This window comes from Gracilinanus agilis, chromosome 1, assembly GCF_016433145.1.
Source record: "Gracilinanus agilis isolate LMUSP501 chromosome 1, AgileGrace, whole genome shotgun sequence".
Lineage (NCBI taxonomy): Eukaryota > Metazoa > Chordata > Mammalia > Didelphimorphia > Didelphidae > Gracilinanus > Gracilinanus agilis.
Window position 1 is genome coordinate 185,891,667 of NC_058130.1, and position 22,017 is coordinate 185,913,683.

At 36.9% G+C, this 22,017-nt stretch overlaps 1 protein-coding gene across 1 annotated transcript in view; it reads right to left on the reverse strand.

Annotated features, from left to right (window-relative positions):
- MUSK (muscle associated receptor tyrosine kinase) overlaps positions 1–22,017 on the reverse strand; it is a 176,516-nt gene that overhangs the window by 20,833 nt on the left and 133,666 nt on the right. The window contains exons 10-15 of the mRNA XM_044657347.1: positions 21,205–21,211; positions 15,168–15,434; positions 11,594–11,769; positions 10,722–10,745; positions 3,032–3,120; positions 2,443–2,602 (exon numbers count right to left, since the gene is read on the reverse strand). Of these exons, the coding sequence (XP_044513282.1) occupies positions 2,443–2,602; positions 3,032–3,120; positions 10,722–10,745; positions 11,594–11,769; positions 15,168–15,434; positions 21,205–21,211 (723 nt within the window). The remainder of the gene's footprint in view (positions 1–2,442; positions 2,603–3,031; positions 3,121–10,721; positions 10,746–11,593; positions 11,770–15,167; positions 15,435–21,204; positions 21,212–22,017) is intronic.

Here is a 22,017-nt window from a genome sequence, read left to right on the forward strand (position 1 = left end):
TTTTTCCCAGTATATACCTCATTGTCTCTCTGTTTTACTATGACTGATTGAATCCTGCTAGCATGATAGCAAGGTGGCACAGTGGATAAAATGCTATGTCTAAAGTCAGGAATAATCATTTTCTAGAGTTCAAATCTGGCATTAAATACTAACCCTATGACCTTGGGAAATTGACTTAACCATTTTTCCCCTCAGTTTCCTCATCTGTAAAATGAGCTGAATAAGGAAATGGCTCTTTGCTGAGAAAACCCCAAATGGGGTCACAAATACTTGGACACAACTGGAAACGACTGAACAACAAAGCATGATAGCTAGATAGGAGTAGAAGAATTAGTTAGGAAACTAAGAAGACTATGATTAAGTGCAAAAGTATTTATTAATTGCTTTTGTGCTAAGCACTGTGCATCACTTTATTCATCTTGTTTTCTGTTTCATCCTATAAAGCATGTAGATCTAAAGACAGAAAAGAGGCAAATTGAAGGTAAGAGGGTTTTGTTTAGAGATCTGATGATTCATTCAGGCATGGATAAAAGAATAATTAGCAAGGGTTTGAGTTTCAATTTGTGACAAAAAAGTCTGTGCTAACTAAAATGATAGTTATCATGTAATCTTAAAATTTATTCAGATTATATATTGAAAGAGCCAATACTTAAGTTGAAGTTTAAATACTTTGGCCACATAATAAGAAGACAGAATTCAATATAAAAAATCCTGGAGTTGGGAAAGATTGAAGGCAGAGGATGAAATGGATAGATAGTGTCATGGAAGCAATGAATTTTAGCTTGGATAGACTTTGGGAGTCTGATCCACATAGTGAAAGACAAAAGGGTCTGTTGTGCTATGGTCCATGGAGTCATGAAGAGTCAGACATGACTGAATGACAACCACCATGTAATCTGATATACATAATTCGAATATAACTGACTTATTATTTTTTATTTTACTGAATTTTAAGGCTGGGACTTATCTCTCTCCCATGGATATCTGGTCTTCTCTTATAAAAGAAACATCATTTTATATTTTCAGGTTAATTATCTTATTATGAAGAGGCAGTAATGTTCAGTGGAATTAGATAGATCTACCTTTGACACATATTGGCTGTGTTATCTTGGGCAAGTCACTTTTATCCTTAATACCTCATGTAACTCTCTAAGATTATAAATTACAGGACAAATGATGGTCTGCTTTGATGTAGTCCATTTCCTCATCAGCAGTAACCTAGACTAGTGAAATCACAGTTTAAAATTAAGAAACAAAAATAAAACTAATGGTCATAGATTAAAATCAAGAGGGGACCTCAGACATCAATTAGTTCAGTCTCCTCAATTTATAGATAAGAAAACTAAATCCTAAAGAAGTTACATGTCTAGTTTATAGTCACACAGGCATGAAGTGATATTAGATTAAAACTCATGTCCTGGGATGCCAAAGTCAGTACTCTTCCCATTGTACCATCCTATCAATGGACAAATCAAAAATCCAGACATATTTGCTTTCAACAGAACCAGTGGGCAAAGGTTATAGGAAGGTGATTTTTTAAAAAGTCCTTAACCTCTCTCTTAGTATCAATTGTAAGACAGAAGAGTAGCAAGTTAAATGACTTATTGTCACACAGCTAGGAAGTATCTGAGGCTGAATTTGAACCCAGGTTGTTCTGACTCCAGACCTGGCTGCCCTGAAATATTTTACTGAATAAAAAAATATATATATAATAGTTATGGCAGGGTCACCCCAGAAGGTGGTCAATAATAGTATCCAACAGAAGCTGAACTTGTCAAAGATGTTGACTCATCTCCATGAGACTTTCTCTTCCATGCCATAGAAATCTCTTCACATGGGCTACTTTTCACATTAGAAGAATTCCCCCCACCTGTAAACTCTTCCTCTTATTGGCTTGTTCCTCCCAGAATCTCCATTTTAAGAAGGAGACCCAAGTCAATCATGTCTTCATCTATCTCCAGGTTGCATTCCTAACTTTCTCTAGCTTGCCCCAGCTCAAGTACCTTCTCCCTTCTTACTTCTTAACTCCCTTTTGTTTGTTGTCTTCCCATATTAGAATGTCAATTCCTTAAGGAGAGGGGGTGGCTCTCTGCTAATATTTGTATTCTCAGCACTTAGCAGATTGCCTAGAAGATAACAAGTGCTTAAAAATGGTTGTTGACTTGATTATGGGCAGAACTTGGACTTGATAATCTCTCAGGAATCTTCCAGACTGGACATTCTGTTTACTAGTACTGGAAAAGAGAAGAGTTAACCTCAAAATTCAATATAAGAGGAAACACCTCTAGGAATACTGGACAAAAGTTGGCATTAGATAACGTGATGGACAAAAGTCCTACCAGACATTAACAGCAGGTTTCTGTTGTAGGCTACTTTCCTGGTCATCATGATCAGTGCTTGCTTTATGGTATCTGCACTAATTTCTGCCCCAATGCTACTCACCCCTGGTGCAGAGAGGTATGGCACAATATTCCCATCTAACAGCTCTGTCCTTAGTGAAACACCAGGGCCGTTCCCTTTCTCCTCCTGGATTTCGGCAATAGTTCTCTGCATTTGATAGCTCAGGGAACATCTGAGGTGTCCTTCTGTGTGCCTGGGGGGTCTGGTGAAAAAAAAAAGAGAGAGAAAGAATAGCAAAATCAATGATCCTTAGGCTATGTAGCTGATTTTTCTTTCCAAATAAAACCCAGAATTTAGGAGTTTTAATTTGTTTTCATTTCATTGAATCAGTTTTCTTCCCCTGAAGATTCCTAAAGGAATTAAACAGAGGAACTTAAAAATCTGTAAGAACTGAGATGTATGTGTGTGTGTATTGGTAGTGGCAGAATTTAGTAGCAATTGAGTAGGAAATCTTCTAAACAGGGCACCTATATCTACCAAGATATAGGTATCTATTGGTGAGGACTCCTGAACCAGAAAAAATTAACTATAGAAGCATGTGGAAGGAGAAAGTCAATGGAGAAGTAGAGGTGAAAAAGATACATGAGAAGCCATGATCATTCTGACTGTCAAGAGTCTTTTAAACGCTTACCTGTTCACTCCATTTCTGACAAGGAATGCCTGATGCTGTGACATTAATGACCCCTTGGTACAATCTGCCCTTGTCCTGATAGCAAGTTGCTAAAGCAAAGAGAAAAAAACAAACACATTGATATGCATACCTACACACGAATATGAATATATGTATATTCTTTCTATTGAATATACTAAATTGTAAGGTATTATTTTATATTGCCATAGATATTACTGAGCTAGAGGTAAAGTTTTAGGGATACATTGGGCAGCAGCAAATAATGATGTGGTAGGACATTAAGAAAGGAAGAATACCTAGAGCGTGATTGTTCTAAAAGTCTATTCATGGCAAAAGTTAAAAAAATTATTTTTTAATTTTAAATTTAAAAAAAATTAAATTTTTGTTTGTGGGGGAATATGTGATCTTGGGCAAGTCCTGGCTTCCATGAGCTTTATATAAGGACGTTGACTAGATGCCTTCTGATTCCTTGTAGCTCTAGACTTTTGACTCTAAAACAATCCAGCAAAACTAACCAACATATTAAAAAAGAAGTCTGATATTAGACATAGTGTTCCACACTCATCGTCTACATGGTCCAACTCACTATCCCTGCAAAGAATAAGGGCTAGGCAGAGGTGAAGAAGGTGCCAGGGCAGATTTTTACTGGTCCACAAGATTTTTCCTGCCAAAAGCAGTAAATTCTTAAGACCTCTAAATTTCAAAAACTGACTTCTTTCTCTCTGAATCTTGACCCTCCTCTACTTCCTCTTTCCTTTCTACTTTTCTTTTTGTCCACAAGCTGCCAAGGAGAAGCAAGTCCAAGGAAGAGAAGTCTCTGATAGGTAAAATCAAGAATTTTCTGGTCTGCCATATGGTTTGGGATGGGCAACACTGATCTCGTCCAGTCATTTAATTTTACAGGTATGGAAACTGAGGGCCAAGGAGGGAAAGTGATTTACTTTGTGCTAGCCAGTGGTAGTTCTAATAGATTCTGCTACTGCCAGTAAGTATACTTCAGCCAATGGAAAATAAACAATATTATGGTCTCCATTTTCAAATTTTCACTGTTTGTAATTAATACTAGAACAACTGTTTTTATAATCAAAGTTAACTGGTTGTATATATCAGTGATATGGTTGGACACATAAAACACATGAGTTTATAGATAACACCATATTGAATTCATTTACGCCCATTTTCCGTTCCTGTTTTTGCAGGGTACAGCAATGTACCTTCTGGAAAAGCAGAAAGAGGGCATCCAGAGTTCAACTCCCCAAGCTCACAGATGATGAGATTGAGACCCAGCAAGTCTCAACATCAGAAGGTAACAAATAGGAATTTGTAAAGCTCATTTAAGATAAGGTAGCTTTATCTCCCCCCAAATAATTTCCAGAGAACTACACAATAGGAAAAGTCACAAATTCTTTTTTCACTAAGGAGAATCAGTATATAGTTTCATTTCCTAATCCTTTTGGATAAATAATTTTCACAAAAGAAAGCAGAAAAATTCAGCACCTTATTTTGCTTGATGATTTCTGTTTTATCAATTTGGGTCCAGAATTTGTTGGAAAGGTTTCTGTTTTCCTTCTTTTCGGAGCCTTAAATGACTAAAAGTGGAATGAGGATGTCTTTTTTCTGAATATAGTAGAAAAAAAGTTTACTGCCTGATTACTTAAAAGTCTCAGGATTCTGAGAAGAGTAAATCTAAAGTTTGAGGGTTGGAAGTTGGATACTTAATCTGGTGATGTGTTGACTTGCCTATGAATTGGATTTAAATAAGGCAGAATTGGTCCTCTTTGAAAATGAAGGATAAACAATAACTACAGCACCCTTTTTTGGTCCCCAATATGGGTTCAGTCCTAGGGTAGACAGACTTCTAATGGGTTGGGGGAAGGATACTGGTGATAGTGGTGCTGGACTCATTAAATCTCTACCCAAATTATTTAAAACTTAGTTATTGATTCATGTCTAGAGTCTCCTCAAAATGGAGTGAATAGAAAAGTGTTCAGTGTACAGTATAAATCAAGGATTAGACAAGTATTTATTTCCTACACACAGAAAATAATTTATATACTGACAATGATTCAAAACAGGATTTAGTAACTTAGTATATTTGGTATTAGTAGAGTATTGGTTCAACCATTTGGGAAAACAACTTGAAATTACTTGTTTAAAAAAAGTATCCATATGAAAATATTTGTAGCTGTGATTTTTGTGGTGGCAAAAAACTGGAAAATGAGGGTATGCCCTTCAATTGGGGAATGGCTTAACAAATTGTGGTATATGCTGGTGATGGAATACTATTGTGCTCAAAGGAATAATAAACTGGAGGAATTCCATGTGAACTGGAAAGACCTCCAGGAATTGATGCAGAGCGAAAGGAGCACAGCCAGAAGAACATTGTATACAGAGAACAATACACTGAGGTAAAATCGAACGTAATGGACTTCTGTACTAGCAGCAATGCAATTACCCAGGACAATTCTGAGGGATTTATGGAAAAGAACGCTACCCACATTCAGAGGAAGAACTGCAGGAGTGGAAACAGAAGAAAAGCAGCTGCTTGAACACATGGGTTGAGGCAGACATGATTGGGGATTTTGATTCGAAACTACCACACCAATGCAATGATCAACAATTTGGAAATATGTCTTGATCAATGACACATGTTAAAACCAGGGGAAATGCACATCGGTATGGTGGGGGAGGTCGGGGGGGTGAAGGGGAAAGTAAGAGCATGGATCATGTAACCATGTTAACTTTTCTAAAAAATAAATATTATTAAATGTTAAAAAAAAGTACCCAAACTGGCCATATTCTTTGACTTAGAGGTCCTACTGGATATATAATATAAAGAAGTAAAAGAGAAAGAAAACCCCATTTTGCACCAAAATATGCGAAGTATCACTTTTGTAGACAAAAAGAACGAGTAGCAAAATGAATGCTCTTTGATAAGGGAATGGCAGAAAACAAAAAAGTTATATGAATGGGGGAATGATAGCTAGGTGGTGCAGTGGATAGAGTCAAGAAGACTCATCTTCCTGGGTTCAAATCTGACCTCAGACACTTAGTAGTTGTGTGACTCTGGGCAAGTCATTAACCCTGTTTGCCTCAGTTTCCTCAACTGTAAAATGATCCGAAGAAGGAAATGACAAACCACTCTAATATCTTTGCTAAGATAATTCCAAATGAGGTAATGAAGAGTCAGACACAACTGAAAAGGACTGAACAACAATATGACTAAGGAAAAGTACTTGACACTTTTTCATTGGCATAAGGAATTCCCAGATGAGAAAACTCTTCACTAATGAAGGCTAACACCTTTTCTGCAACTTTTAGTCATAAAGAGCTAACTAGAATATTGAGAGATTAAGTGTCAGTGAATATGAGTCAGAGATGGAGCTTGAATCTAGGTTTTTCTGGCTCTGACTCCTTCTTTCTCTCTACTATGCCAAAGCTACTTCTTTCTATTTTTTTTCTTTTGTTTTTGTTGTGTCATTTTTCAATTGTGTCTGACTCTTTTTAACCCAATTTGGGGTTTTCTTGGCTTAGATATTGGTTTGCCATTTCCTTCTCTAGATAATTTTACAGATGAAGAAACTGAGGCAAATAGGGGTAAGTGACTTACTGTCCAGGATCCCATAGCTAGTAAGTTACTGAGGCCAATAGGATGAGTCTTCCTAATTTCAGGCCTGGCACTGTATCCACTGTGCCACTTAGCTTTCCTTTTCTATTCTTTTAGAGAGTGCCAAGTAGTTTTGGTGAGAATCATATTATAACATAGTTTAAATTCTGGTTAACTCTATGCTCCTGCCACTCCTAACCCCACCCTACAATTTTCCCCCTGGATCTTTTGTTCTCTTAAATGAATTCTATAGAGTATCTCATCGGCAGTTTGATAGCCTTGTCTGTGACTACTTGGATATGTTTGGTAGCTTCTCTGAGATGTATGTTTTCAGGTTGCTTGCTACTATATTCCTTAGTCAGCCAAGGGGAAATGGAAAAGGAAGAAAAATCTCAGATGAAATGTTTTGCATTATTGACATTGGGGAGCTGTAGAAAGTTTTTGAGTGTGGAAGAGGTATGATTATGGAAGATCAGTGAGGTTATTTAGGCAGTATTATTTATCATATTTTAGATATGAAAGATCTGGAACAGATGTTGACTTATAGGTATAATCACATTCATTATTAGTCTTTTTATTATATTTGTCTTGAGAACTGCAACATGAGGTGACTATGCATCCCATGAAATATTTCCTGTTGTCTTTGGTGTAAAGCATAATGCACTTGACTAACTTTGTCCCTCATATTAAACAAAAATTGACTTATCTTTCCATTGAATACGACTTCTTTATGTTTTATGGTTTACTTTATGAAGTTAATGTCAATATGGATATGGCCAAATTCCTCCAGTAATGTACTGATCATTGGTCATACAACAAGAATCTTATATTAAGAATACAAAGAGATAAATTAATGTTCATTAGTGGTATGAAAATTGTGGTTGTTTGTCTTCTTTCTGGCACTCTTCCACCATTACTGCAAAAGTAGAAGAGGCCATGTAGGTCTGGGGACCATTTTCTATTTTTCTTTGTTTCATGGATACTGATGGTCAATAATTCATTGCCTATTATCCAGCCTAGTGGCGATGAACCTATTTGTATTTAGCTAAGCTTATCCTTAGACATGAGGCAGAGTCTATTGCTGGTCCCATATCTGGAGTCTTCACAGCCCAGTACAATCAGCCAATGCTTGTGCTCTGCTAGCACAGTCTTGGAAAAGCCAAGGTCTCATCTTTAATTTTTATATAATTTACTGTTGATTTTTATTTTGATTCTCATTAGTCAATAGAGTGACTACACATGTCTACAGCATGTGGTATCAATTGGACTTTTAGAAGAGGAAATGCCTTCAATAATGAAAGAGTTAAGAAAATACCTACACTTGTAATGAAAGATTCATTGGCATAGCTCACTATGGGAATAATTTTGTATATATACAAATAACATTTGGGGGGTATAAATCTAATTCAATGTGTCAGTGAAAACATGTTTTTTTTGAGTGAGATCTGATCAGATCTTGCTGATATAGATGTTTCTCTGGAGGATGTAGATGAAAAATTCTTCATATAGTCTACAGCAGAATATTCATTAGTTAATTAAGAGTTAATTAAGAAATATGGTTAATTAACTAAATTTATTTATAGATGGATAAGAGAGAGTTGAGTGAATTGGATTTCTTTAAGTGAGAGTGGAATTTTCAGAGGGTGATGGGAAATAAAAAGAATTTCCCAGAGGTTCTTGGGAAGGACAGTTGGACCGATGAACTCACTCTTTAAACAATGCTGAATAAGGAAGGTTGTTCCAGGAGCTTGCTCTGTGAGGTGGGGGAAATTCTTGTGAATTTATCTTTTGAAAAACATCCTAGGCTATCAGAGAAGAAAAAAGAGTGTTGGGTGCAATACCTGTGCTTGCCTCAGTAGGTGGCAGAAAAGAGTGAGCTGCTTGAGTGGAGAAGTCAGTGAAGATTTTAATAAGCTGCTTTTTCATCTGTGCAGCAGGAAAGAAATCGAACTTATTCCTCTTTGTTTATAAGTTTATATTTTTAGTTTTAGGATAGAAAGATAGTTTTTAGTTAGTATAAATTAAGATAGGATCATCCTTGGTGATCACGGAGAATTCCCATGAGGGAAAGTTGGGTTTGGGATTTCTTTAGAATTTATTAATATAGGAAATATTTTCTTTTCAATATCTATCCTTCCTTTTACTTTCTCTTTCATACTAATTTTTAAAAAGTTATAATAAATGGGATTTTATATAACTGTCCTGAACCAGAGTTTTCTTCAACTGCTTGAGAAGCTATTTTCTTAAAGGTCAAACTCAAGAACCTGTCCACATCAGTGACAACTATTAGTAACACCAACACAAATAATTAATAAGGGTCAATACCCCAAAATAATGATTCTCCTCCTGTATGACTCATGACCTCCCATAAAGCCTTTATAGGGAGTTCATCCAGTGTTTGGGGGGCTTTCCTAAGACTCTCTTGACCGTAAGGGAAATTCCATTTAGAGGCTGGATTCACTAATTATCCTTCAGCTTTTCTATATAAGCAAAAATCATACACTGAAAATAAGAGGGTAGGAGATGACTGAATGAGTTGTGGTATGTGATTGCAATGGAATACCATTATGTTATAAGAAGTGATGAGCAGGAGGATTATGGAAAAATCTGGAAAGATTTACATGAATTGTTATAAAGTGAAGTGAGCAGAATCAAGAGAACATGGTACATAGTAACAGCAATATTGTATAACAAACAACTGTGAATGACTTAGCTATTCTCAGTAATACTGTGGTCCAAAACCATCCCAAAGGACACATGACGAAAAATACCATTCACCTCTATAAAAAGAACTGATGGAGTCTGAATGTAGACTGAAACATACTATATTTTACTTTCTTTCTTCATTTTTTGTTTATCTTTCATGAAATGACTAATATAGAAACATACTTTATGTGACTACATATGTAAAATCTATATCAGATTGCTTATCCTCTCAGAGAGTGGGAAGGTTAGAGAAGAATAGAATTTTGGAACTCAAAATTTAAAAAAAGAATGTTAATTGTTTTTACATGAAATTGGGGAGAAAATAAAATATTATTAATGAGAGGGGTACTTTTATGGTTTGATTCAGGGTATAGATGTATAAGGCATAATGCAAATTCAGCAAACTTAGTACTAAAAGGGAACTTTAGAACTCATTTACCAAATGATTTTGAAGATCTATCTCTATCTATGTGTTCCTAGTCTAACATACTTAGTTTCCTATTAACAGAAACTAAGACTGGGAGAGATTGTGACTTGCAAGGTGACAGAAATAGCTGGCAGAAGTTAGGACTAGAACTTGGCTCTCTAGACCTCACGTCCAGTTTATTATTTTTTTTTCCTTCTCCTCTTCATCTTTCTTTTTTCATGATTTTACCATTGTAGGGGACTCCCAGTGACAAATTCCTTGTATTAATACAGATGAGAAAATTATAGTCTTAAGGTGCTTCAGGTTTTCAGACTTGTCCAGAGTTACCCTTCTATTAAGTGGCAGAAATGGAACATGAACCGAGATCTTCCAGACTCCATGGATAGCTCTCTATCCACTCTACCTTTTGGTCTTCCTAACAACTTTGAGGTGGTCACAGGGTAGTAAATAAAAAGTTGGTTTGAAAGCCAACACAATCTTTATTCCAGCTTGTCTCTGATACATACTTGCTCTGCAACCCTGGTTTAAGTCACTTTACCCACTTAACTTATTAGGGCTCTAGGTGCTCAGTGTCAGAAACATGCAGCCCACAATACTCACCAGAACCCTTTAATGGCCTCCATTTTTATTGAGTTTGATACCACTACTCTAGGCAGTAGTCTTAAGCGAAAGGTTGCAGAGAAGGTGCCAGCTTGCATTAGTAGAGTTTCTTCACTTGGGGGAATGGAATCAGAGATCCAGTCCTCAGAGGGGCTATATTAATCATAGTACATATTTCAGCTTAAGCCAGTTGTACCAGGCCCCAAATTCTATGCTATAGATAAATGGCCAAAATCCTCTGGAGCTCCATATTTTTTCTCTGATTAAGGTGAAGAAATAGATGCAAAGATGCATGCAGGTAACCAGTAAAATACACACAAGGATTACAGAACACATACAGAACTACTTACTTGTGATATTATCTTTTTTAGAATCTGAGGGGGGAGAAGAGTAAACATTAAAAAAAAAAAAAGAAGATATTCCAAATATTCTGTGAAAGCTCATTATGAAACAAAAATCATCTTTCAGCTTTACAGTATGTAGTGAGAAAACATTCTTTCCCGCTCTTGTGAAAGACCGATTTCCCCGAAATCACCCCAGATGTTTGGGATAATCACATGACCACTTATGAGGACTATTATAGCAACATGGAGCCCATCATCTTTGTTTGGTGAAGTCAGCAGTTTGAAGCACATGGTGATGGGGATTTTGTGCCTAAATGTCTGCTTCAAGTTGCTCTGGAGAATTTTTTTAAAGGGGATCTTTGTCTTTTCCTTCTCTGAATAGGTCAACTGAGGGTACTTCTTAGTTCTTTCTCTCAACATCCCAAAGAAAGCTACTCAGATCTTATAAAGATCCATTCCGAGGTAAGGCCAGGCTCTGGGTAAATAAGCAAGCCTCAAATAGGTTTAGAATGAATTAATTCATTTTTACAATGGCTTTTGAAACTAGATAGTCTAATTTTCCTTTAATCTTGAAAAAAGAAAGTGTTATTTCATGAGATTAACCTGCCCCTCAAAATGCCCCTCTCTTAGGTAAAGCAGGGATTCTTAATATTCCAGAAGGTCATGGACCCCTTTAGCATCTGGTGAAGCCTATGGATCCCTTTTCAGAATGTTTTATATATATATATATGTACATATATATATATACACACATATATATGAAATAAAATGCATAAGAACACACAAGAAAATAATTACATTGATAGTCATCAAATATATATATTTTTAAAGTTCATAGACCATAGGTTAAAGACTTGAGATAAAGGATTCTGTATTACCTAAATGTGGCACTTTTGTACAAGCCATGGGCTCCCTGTGCATGCTGGGAAGCTTGGTACACTCAGGCAAGGTCAACAGATGCAATCCAGATTTATACAAGCCTTTGTGGGATTTTTCTTCTAGTGCCAACCATTCCTTTGTGCAGAAAAGGTCCTTTACAGTCAGGCAGTGCTCTCTAAAATATTTTATGGAGAACAATGAGAGGGACTGTTAAAGAGTAACATGTTAGTGCAGCATTGAAGGTACAATTTATGTACTATGTTTTCAAAACAATATGGCATGGCATTGCAGCTGATTCCCATTCCAAAGAGGATTTTGAACTTATTCTTTTATTCTAAATTATATGAAGCTTTATTGGGAATACACAGTGTTCTGTCTTGGGTATTCCAGTGGCATAGTTTTGGGATTTCAACCAAGTAATTCTATAATCCAGAATTCCAAACAAGGAATACCTATAAATATGATATAAAACAGTCTACATATTTGTATGGAAGCGTTAAGGTCATTCATTTTAGAAGAAAAATGAAAAATAATTAGCCACACTAAATACATTCTTTTGGAATTAGGATCACAAACTTAGAGCCAGAAGGAATCTCAATTAGGCTATCTGTAATTTAAAGAGGGTAAATTATGACTAATGTCACAGTTCTAGTGGGTGGCAGAGGCAGGATTTGAACCCAGTTCTAGTGTTTGTCCAGTTGAACCACCCTATCTCTATATTGCCAAACTTTAATCTAGGAGAAGAGTTCTTGATTTTTGCTGGCTACCTTTTGGATGGTTCCTTTAGGATTTTGACCAAAATACAAAGTTTAGACACCTCATAAGACAGCACAGTATACAGTGTCAAGAGCCCTAGCTCTGGAATCAGAAAATCAGGGTTCAGATTCCACCTCCAACCCTCTTCTGTGACTTTAAGCAAGTTCCTTATGACCTCTGGACCTCAGTGATTTTATCTGTAAAACATCCGAGTTGGACTCTATGGATGGCCCCTGAGGATCCTTACAGCTCTCATCCTAACCCTAGGTTTTCTGGCTAATTCTCTTTTCCCTCCAACATAGGCCTCTTTGTGATTCCATTCAGCACTCAGAATGAAATATTTTGTAATGGTGAAAAATCACCAACTATTTAAATGTCGGCAGTAGAGGCCTGGATGTACAGTAAAGTGAAATCTACTGTCCCAATAATTTTGGTACAGTTTTTAAATGCATGAAACAAAAAATGTGCCAAGATCCTTGTCTGATTGAATGCTTATGGTCCCAATAAGATCGACAAATGTGAGGAATATGAAAGTGTCATCATGCAAAATTCAGAAAGTAAAAGCAGAAGACTAGTATGCACATAAATGATGCCATCTTATTTTTTGCTGATTGGGTTTAGATCAGTCATCCACCAAGGTAGATCAGCAAATCTATAAATTATAGTCCTGGGAAATTGCCAGTGGCATTGAGAGATCAAATGATTGAAAATTATACGATCTGCCTAGGGTTATACAGCTACTATGTGCCAAAGGCATGTTTTGAACTCAGGTCTCCCTGACTGTATCCACTAAGCCATGGTGCTTTGCGTGGCTTTTTAAAAAAACAAAAACAAAAACAAAAAACCCTTACCTTCTGTCTTACAATCAATACTATAATTAGAATTAGCTCCCCAGGGCTCTAAATCCCAGCTCCCCACAATCCTTCTCACGTTACATGCTGCTAACATAGAGAGGATATAAGCTTTGTGTAGCTCCAAACTCTGGCTCTCTTTACCCAGGAACGCGGTTTGTGGAGGTTGGAGGAGAGCCAGGCAAGAGAAGTTTACTCACGTGGTCATATTTAAGCTTTGTACTTTGTTCTTTTATTTCCTTCTACATCAAGTGGTTATTAATACATCTTATAAAATATAATATTTAAGTTATTAGTTATTAATTTAAATCTTACAGTATAATTTCCAAGGCAGAAGAATTGTAAGAGCTAGACAACTGGAATTAAGTGACTTTCCCAGGGTTACAGAGCTAGGAAGAGTCTAAGGCCAGATTTGAATCCAGGGCCTCCTATCTCTGACTTAGCTCTTTTATCCTCTGAGTCCCCTGGCTGCCCCAGAATGTCTTTTTAAAAGAAAAAAAAAAGAATATATAAGCATAGGCAGTGAGTAGACAGATGTAAAGGCAATGGAAGGGGAATACAGAGAAAGTAACTGATATATTATTATTGAATAATTGTTTATGGATGTTCAGTTGACAATGTCAGTAGTTTTAAAGAATGTTTGATTGGCTTTGTTTCAAGTTAAGTTCGTATAAATGAATGTTTTTAAAACCTCTTTATAGCTTAACGAGTTATTTGTATCAAACAGGTGTCAGTATTGTTGAGTGCCTGTGGTTGGTAATTTGATCCGAGGATTGCAGAATTGGTTAAAGGCCTTGGAGTCACTTAATAAGTGTGATAACTATCCCAGCATTTAAGGCAACGGCGATTATGGATTATAATAGAGTGCCGATGACAAGGTTGGGGAGTAGCTGTCTTCACCTTCCTTTGCTGGTTACACCTTCTATTTATTATGTGCAGGGAATTCTATAGTTAGGGATGACTATAAGGTGTTAGATCTCAGATGAGCTGATTGGATGAAGTCATTAAATAAACCCCTTTTGGGGGAAATGTATGTCTGGCGAATGTGGGCAATTAACAGACAGGTTCTGCTTCTTGCCACTCTGGCCATGGAGAAAACATTAAAGTGAGGCTGGGGATTAGAAGAGAAGGATGTGCCATATTGTATGCTATCATTTGCAAACTTGAGCAAAGAATATATATTGCCTAGTTAGAATAGTAGATTTTAAAATCACTATATGAACTTATGAGTTATTTTGTAAATGATGAAGTAAGCTAAGAGGTAACACACACTGTTAGAGTAAGGATTCAAATCCAGGTCCCTTGGTTTCACATCCAGTGCTTTAACCACTGCCCCAACGTGGACTTAGAAAGAAGACCGCATATTTTCTTGATGATCTATGTTATTTCTAATTCTAAAATGAGAACAATGACCCGGGAATGTTGGGTAGTTGTAGTCGAGAAAGGGGAAAATGGCAATAAAAATATTGAGTGACCCTTCCTTCCTTCCTTCGTTCCTTCCTTCCTTATTGTATAAATATTGTATAAAATCATTTAACCTCATAGTAACCCCCTAGGCAATTCTCTAAGAAGTTGAAGTAGAGTGGCTGATGATCTGCTACAGGGAAAAGAAACTCCACACTGGGAGCTCATTATGTAGATGAGATCACAGGTCTAGACTCTTCTCCCCACTTCTGTCAAAAAAAGGTAACATCAACATAACATTATCGTTCTGATTTTAACAGTATACAAGTTCTTCTATTCCTTTTCTTCCACTGCCAATCAGCACCAGCTATCATTAACATAGAAGGCTTTATTACTTGGGGTCACATTTATGGGGTCAAATATACTTTGTTCCAACATACAAATGCCAAGCATCGTTTCATGCTTGCTCACAATCTCTTCCACTGTCATGAAACATCACCTCTCATTTATTTCTTCTAGTAAATATGTATATGCACATACCAAGAATTGGGGAATCTCTTACCTGCATAAAGGTTTAGGTGTTGGCATAAATCCAGCAGGGTTGCACCCCTGGAAGATGTGGTTACAGAGCAGGGACTCCATAGCTGGCTGGCAGAGTGGACTCAGTGCCTTCAAATCACTCCAGATTGTTTGGACAAGAAGCTCTTGAGCATCCCCTGAGTCCCGATGGGAGGAGTTGTAGAAAACAAGGGCATCCTTTGCCAACACAGCACCACAAACCTCCCCTCTGTAGGTACTGCAGTAGCCTGGATCTTCTTGGGGCAGCTTACTGAAAAAAGTAATGAACAAAGTTCCCAAGCACATGCTACTTCTTGGCATTCAGACTATTTTGTTCCAAATATGCATCCTAGAAGCAGGAGAAAAATTAGAGAGCAAAAAAACAGCAGTGCCATAATCTACTTATTGTGTTCATCCCAATCCTCCATTTTATACACAAGACTAGAATTTCTTTCAAGTCAGTATTTGTTACATAACAATATTCTCTATCAAGGGTCAAAAACTTACTTTTTCAATACCTGATAACTGTATTTCAACATACTTGGCTTCCATAGAGAGTTGACCTGGGTTCAAGTCCTGACACATCCTGGTTGTGTAGCCCCAGAAAGTTACTCAAACACTCAGTTACTATGTGAAATTCTAAGACTATTTTTTTTTGCCAAGAAAGTGTATAGATTTGTATTAGTAAAGGAAGTTCCTTATTGGGAACTCCTTATATAAATCCAGTCCCTTTCTCTATTGTGTACAGAATACCATGATAGGACTTGAGTGTTGGAGGGGATAAGGAGAAAAACAAAATTTAAATGAGAGATGATTCTTGCCAATCTGGATTTTTCCATCATGGTTTTGTTGTTTATTTGTATTCAACTCTTTGTGAGGTTTTCTTGGCAAAGATACAAGAGTGATTTGCCATTTCCTCCATTTTCCTCTCCAACTCATTTTACAGATGAGGAACTGAGGCAAACAGGTTTAAGTGACTTGCCCAGGATCAAACAGCTACCCACTACATCTTAACATCTAGTAGGGGGTTTTTACATGTAAAATAATTATAATGCAAAATAATATATGATAATTGAGTGAAGGAAATGCCAAGTGATACGAAAAGATCTTTATTGGTTGAAGAAATTAGGGAAAACTTCTTGAAGTGAGTGTGATTTTTAAATTGAGCTTTAAAGAATGGGTAGAATTTTAAGAGCTAGAAATGGGAAAGAGGGGGAAGACATTCCAGAGAACAGAAAAATTTACAGATATGGAAAAACAGCAGAACTCTATGAGGGACAATGAGTAGTACAGATTGGCTGCAGCATTCAATATGTATGTGGAAAGGATGAGGTAGGCTTAAAAGGAAGAGTGCCAGATTGTGATAGTTCTTACATACCAGGCTAAAGAATTTTAATTTAACATAATTTAACATAACTCAGTGAATGGCCTGTTGCTATATTTGTTGAGTTCTCTAAAGATAAATAAAAAGACAGGCAGTTGACATCTTGCTGCTCTCAAGGAGTTCAAGTCACTAGGCCCAGATGAATCGTATCCTAAATTATTGAAAGAACTGGCAGATGCTATTGCTAAGCAGCTGTTGGTGATCTTTGACAGATTTTGGAAAAAGGCAGAGAAGCCACAGAACTGGATAAGAGAAAAATGTTCTCCTCCCCCACCCCCTTTTTTTAAAGGAAGAAAAACCTGAAAATAACCAACAAATGAACTTACTTCTATAGCTGGTAAGATTTCTAGGAAACATTACAAAGGGAATCATAGTAAGTACTTAGAAAGAGAAGCAGTAAATACTGAGTCAGCCTAGTTTACTCAAGGAATAGTGATGCCAGACTAACCTCATTTCCTTTTTGGTTAGGGTTACTAGATTATTAGATAAGAGGAATGCTGAAAGTATAAAGCATATTTACATTTCAGCAAACCCTTTAAGTTTCTCATGTTATATTTTTGGTAAGGTAAAGAGCAATAGACTAAATTATATTATATTTTGGTAAATTTGGTCTATTGAATGACCAGGTCCAAAGAATACTCATTAATGGATTGAAGTCTAATTAGAGAGATATCTCTAGTCACTGATTCAGAGATCCCTGACTTGTGTATACACACACACACACACACATACACACACACACACACACACACACACACACACATATATATGCCAGTAAAATTTGCATATGATAGGGAACTGAGAAGCTGAACTAACATATTAGATGGTAGAGCTAGGATCCAAAAAGAAACCAACATATTTGAATAGTGAATTGAATCAAATTTAGGTGAAATTGAAGAGGGCTAAAAGTAAAGTTCTGTTCTTGGGTTTAAAACCAAAAGAAGTTCACATATAGAGGTTGGGGAAAGTATGGCTAAGACAATAGTTCCTCTGAAAAATATCTAGGGGTTTTATGGATTGTAAATTCAACATTCAATTAAAAAAACAAACATTTATTAAGTACCTACTATGTCCCAGGACTATGGTAAGCTCCGGAGATACAAAGTGAAGCAAAAAATGGTCTCCACCCCTCCAGAGCTTACAATCTTATGGGAGAGACAACGTGCAAATGAATATATATTGTGATATACAGGATAAATAGTAAATAATAAGCAGCAGAGAGGCACTGGAATTAAGAGGGGTTGAGGGAAGCTTCTTGAAAGAAGTGAGATTTTATCTGGGACTGAAAAGAAAGCAGGATGGCCAGTAGTTTGAGTGGATTAAGGAGAACATTTTAGCTCTGAGGAACAGCTAGAGTCAAAATTATGACATGGACAATGGGCAAGTGCCAACATGGAACAACATGTGAAAGTTTCAGAGAAGCAGATTTTATTTCCACTAAGACTAGCCTTATTTTCTTTTACACAATTATAGCTATCAATACTGAAATGGAATGAGCTGCCTTGGGAGTGAATGGGTATCCCCTTGTTGGTGGTCCACAGCCTGAGATTGGATGATATCTTGTTGGGATTTGGTAGGATTTGGTAGAAGGAGTACTTATTCAGGTCAGATTAGGTAGGCAACCTCCTTTCTGCCTTCTAGATTCTGTGTCTCACTATATTGGGAATATGGAGTTCCATAACAGGAAATTTGGTGGCACAAGCTTACTAATACTAAATATTCAGAAAGTGACATTTATATAAATGACTTAGGCTACTCTCAAAAAAAAAAAAAGATCTCTCCAGCCATGATGGCATATCCCCAGGAAGGGGGATAATAAAGATAATAAAGGACAAAAGGATGAATGCCACCATCTTCATTTTAAAGTGAAAATATTGAGTCAGAGAGAAATGAGGGAATTTGCTCAAGGTATCAGAGTGGGCCAGCTCTGCTTTGGAGAATCAAGTTACCCCTTGTCCACATTCCATGCAATGTGTTGTCTCTCCTTAATCATAAGGAAATCTCTGGGACAACTCTCCAAAAATGACTGGGGGGGTGCTTTGGCTTCTTTTAGTTCTAGTTGTTGGCTATCCAACCCCACGGCATGTAGCCAAACCACTCTCCAATTCCTCGGCTCTGTGGAACTTCTTGCAACACTGTGCTTGGTTTAGTTCCACAGGGCTTGTGAAAGGAGTCAGGAAGCAAGCCTCTTGTTACAAGGCTGTAATCTCAGATGTCCTTCCTAGTTGCCTGAACTGCTTCTCTCTCCCACTAACTCGTTTACCTTCCCTTTCTTCCCTAGCCTTCTATTTGAAGAGACCTTCAGCTTCCTGTCTCACAGCTCCCTAAGGGAAACTCAATAATCAACTTCGTTGAAGGGTCACTTAGTGTAAATTCCTAGTACGTCTTCTTTCATCCCTATCCCTATACTCTAAGGTTAATGTTCTGTTAGCTCTCAGACAGGATTCGGACAGAAAATGAATGCAAAGCATTCTCATTGATTTCCACAGTTGTCATTTGCAAGTGAGAAGAAGCCAAATCCTTGCCCAATCAAAGTGTCTCTTCTATGTGGAACTCAGGGGTCTCTGCCAGGGAGCCAGAGAGCAGCACACACAACAGCTGTCCTTGTTGCTCATTCCACCAGTTGAAGGGAGGTCACAGAGATCAGTTCACAGCATGCTTGTTATTTTGGAATGGTCAGTGGTACTATTTGTTAGCTTTTCTTTCCTCACTCTTTAAATATTGCACACCATAGTTATAAGAGCTTCCTATCTACCATTACCTTTTATCTCACTTTTCTCTTCCCATCCCTCAAATTTAGTGGTTGTGTAGTAGGGAACACCAAATCAGCGTTGATGTTCCTGAATGACTATTTCTAGTATTTTCAGAGGTATCCCATGGATCTTTGATGGTCTCTTCATCTTTCTATTATAGCAGATGACTCCCTTGATTTTTGTTAAATTGTATAAAACAATGCTTCCTGCTCTTGCTTCTCTCTCTCTAAATCCTTTTCATGTGCCTGTAGAGAATTCAAGACTTTACATTTATCTCCACAGCTGGAAGAGACAAGGGCTTAGAGAATTTACTGCTGCTGACACTCATTTGGCTCTTAATCTGATGCTGCCTTTTTGACAGCCTGGTATTGCCACCTTGTCATTAAACTCATTTTGTCATTAACATATGGATAGCCTAAGTACTACCTTGGAACCTGTGAAATACTAATTCAGATGCCTCTAAGACATTCAGCAGATGCACCATTGAGGAAATATGAAAATACATGAACAAGAATGAGACAAGATGAAAAGACATGGAGGGGTTACAAGACTACCCATACTGACAAGATAAAAAGACCTTATTTAGAAATCAGCCTTAAAGCATACAAGGAAAGATTCTTTGGGGGAGGGGAGGCATTGGAAAACTGTAATGATAAGGGGGGAAAACTTTCCTTTAAAAATAGTATGCCAGGAAGGAGAAAAATCCAAAATAGGGATACTTCCTAGCTGTGTAACCCTGGGCAAATCACTTAACCCCCATTGCCTAGTCCCTACCACTCTTCTACCTTGGAACCAATACATAGTATCAATTCTAAGACAGAAGGGAAGGGTTTTAAAAAAGAATAAAAAATAGATTTTTAGAGGAAGAAAAGCTGTTTTTGGTGTGAAGGCTACATTTTTTGAGAAAAGGATATGCATGTCAGAATGACTTCATTGGGTCTAAATATATCAAATCTCTATTTTATAATAACCCTTTGGTGATATTTATATCTTGCTGAATAAAATTGTTTGGTTCTTTAATTATTTTTATTTTGTGATTTGATTTTTGATTTATTTTTCCTTTTTTAATTATTGTTTTGAATATTTTCCCATAGTTACATGTTTCATGTTCTTTTCCTCTCCCCCAAAACCCCCCCACACCATCGTAGCCGATACACAATTCTCCTGGGTTTTACATGTATCATTAATTAAGACCTAATTCCATATTATTGATAGTTGGACCAGAGTTATCATTTAGCATCTATATTCCCAATAATATCCCCATCAGCCCATGTGTTCAAGCAGTTGTTTTTCTTCTGTGTTTCTATTCCCACAGTTCTTCCTCTGAATGTGGCTAGTTTTCTTTCTCATAAGCCTTTGGTTCTTTAATTTAAAAAAAATTAAAAGCATTTTCTTCCTTCTCTCTCATAACAATTCTGTGAGGTAAACAATGATAATAATATCATTCCCATTTTACAAGTATAGAAACCAGGTTTGGAGACTGAGTGACTTGCCCAGAGTTACACTATTGTTGAGAGTCAGAGCTAAGAATCCATCCCAGATCTCCCCATTTTGAGTTCTCTATTGGATCATATAGAGATCATGGATGTATCAAAGTAACAACAGTAGAATTTAATATCCTTGCCTACAAAAATGGATTATAATCATGGTAGATAAGAAACCATTGTGTAAAGTCTTGGCTGCACTTAACATAATGCTATGCACACAGAAGGTGCCAATAAATGAATGGGAGGGTAGAAACTAAATATGATCCTACTGTATTAAATTTGTAGCTGTCTTATGACTTTTCACCTACTTCCTTTATTCATATTCAGGATTGAAATTATGAAAGAGAGAAGAGGAACAAAAACATTTTTAAAGTCCCTTGTCACCCAAAGAATAATGTCGTTAAGCAATCTTCTTACCTCCATGCTATGTGAACAGGAAAGTGCCACAGGCAGCCACCAGATGAAGAAGGAAAAGAGAAAAAGAATTAGTGGAAAAAATCCTGTTAACACTAGATAATTTTTAAACTTTTGAGAGATTTTGGCTGTAAATTACTGGAAGATATGGTACAGTGGAAATTGTAGTGGCTCTGGAATCAAAAGACCTAGGTTCAAATATTGCTGCTTGTAACCTTTTTGTTCTCAGACCAGTCATTTTATTTTCTTGGATTTCAGTTTATTTATCTGTAAAACGAGATGTACTAGATGACCCCTGAGGTCCCTGCTAACTCCTATATATAGATCCATCTAAAACTTGTGTCAAGGTAGACAAGTGAGTTTAGAGGAAAAGGAGCAAGTGGGAGGGTCTCAGGCATCCAAATCCTTGATGAACTGATGGTTATCATTGGGTATCTGGATTGGTGTTATTAGAATGTACTGATTTTGTAGGTGGAATTCATTTCTTCCTATCTTCCCCACAGCCAGGTATTTTTCAACAAAGTTGGGATGTTCATTGGAAGGGGGAAAAAAACAAGGAGAAGTTAACTACAGTTATTGTACCCACAGTTGTAAACATTGGCAGTACTATATCCCATAGCATTCTTCCTCCCTAGGGAAGTTACTTATCTAGCATGCACAGCACTCCCCTTCAGAGCTTCTTAAGACTTTGGGTGCATTACTAGGCCAAGTATGAATCAATCAAACACTGAATGTAAGCTTCTTGATGACAAGAATCCTTTATCTGTTCTTTATTCCTTCCTTCCTTCCTTCCTTCCTTCCTTCCTTCCTTCCTTC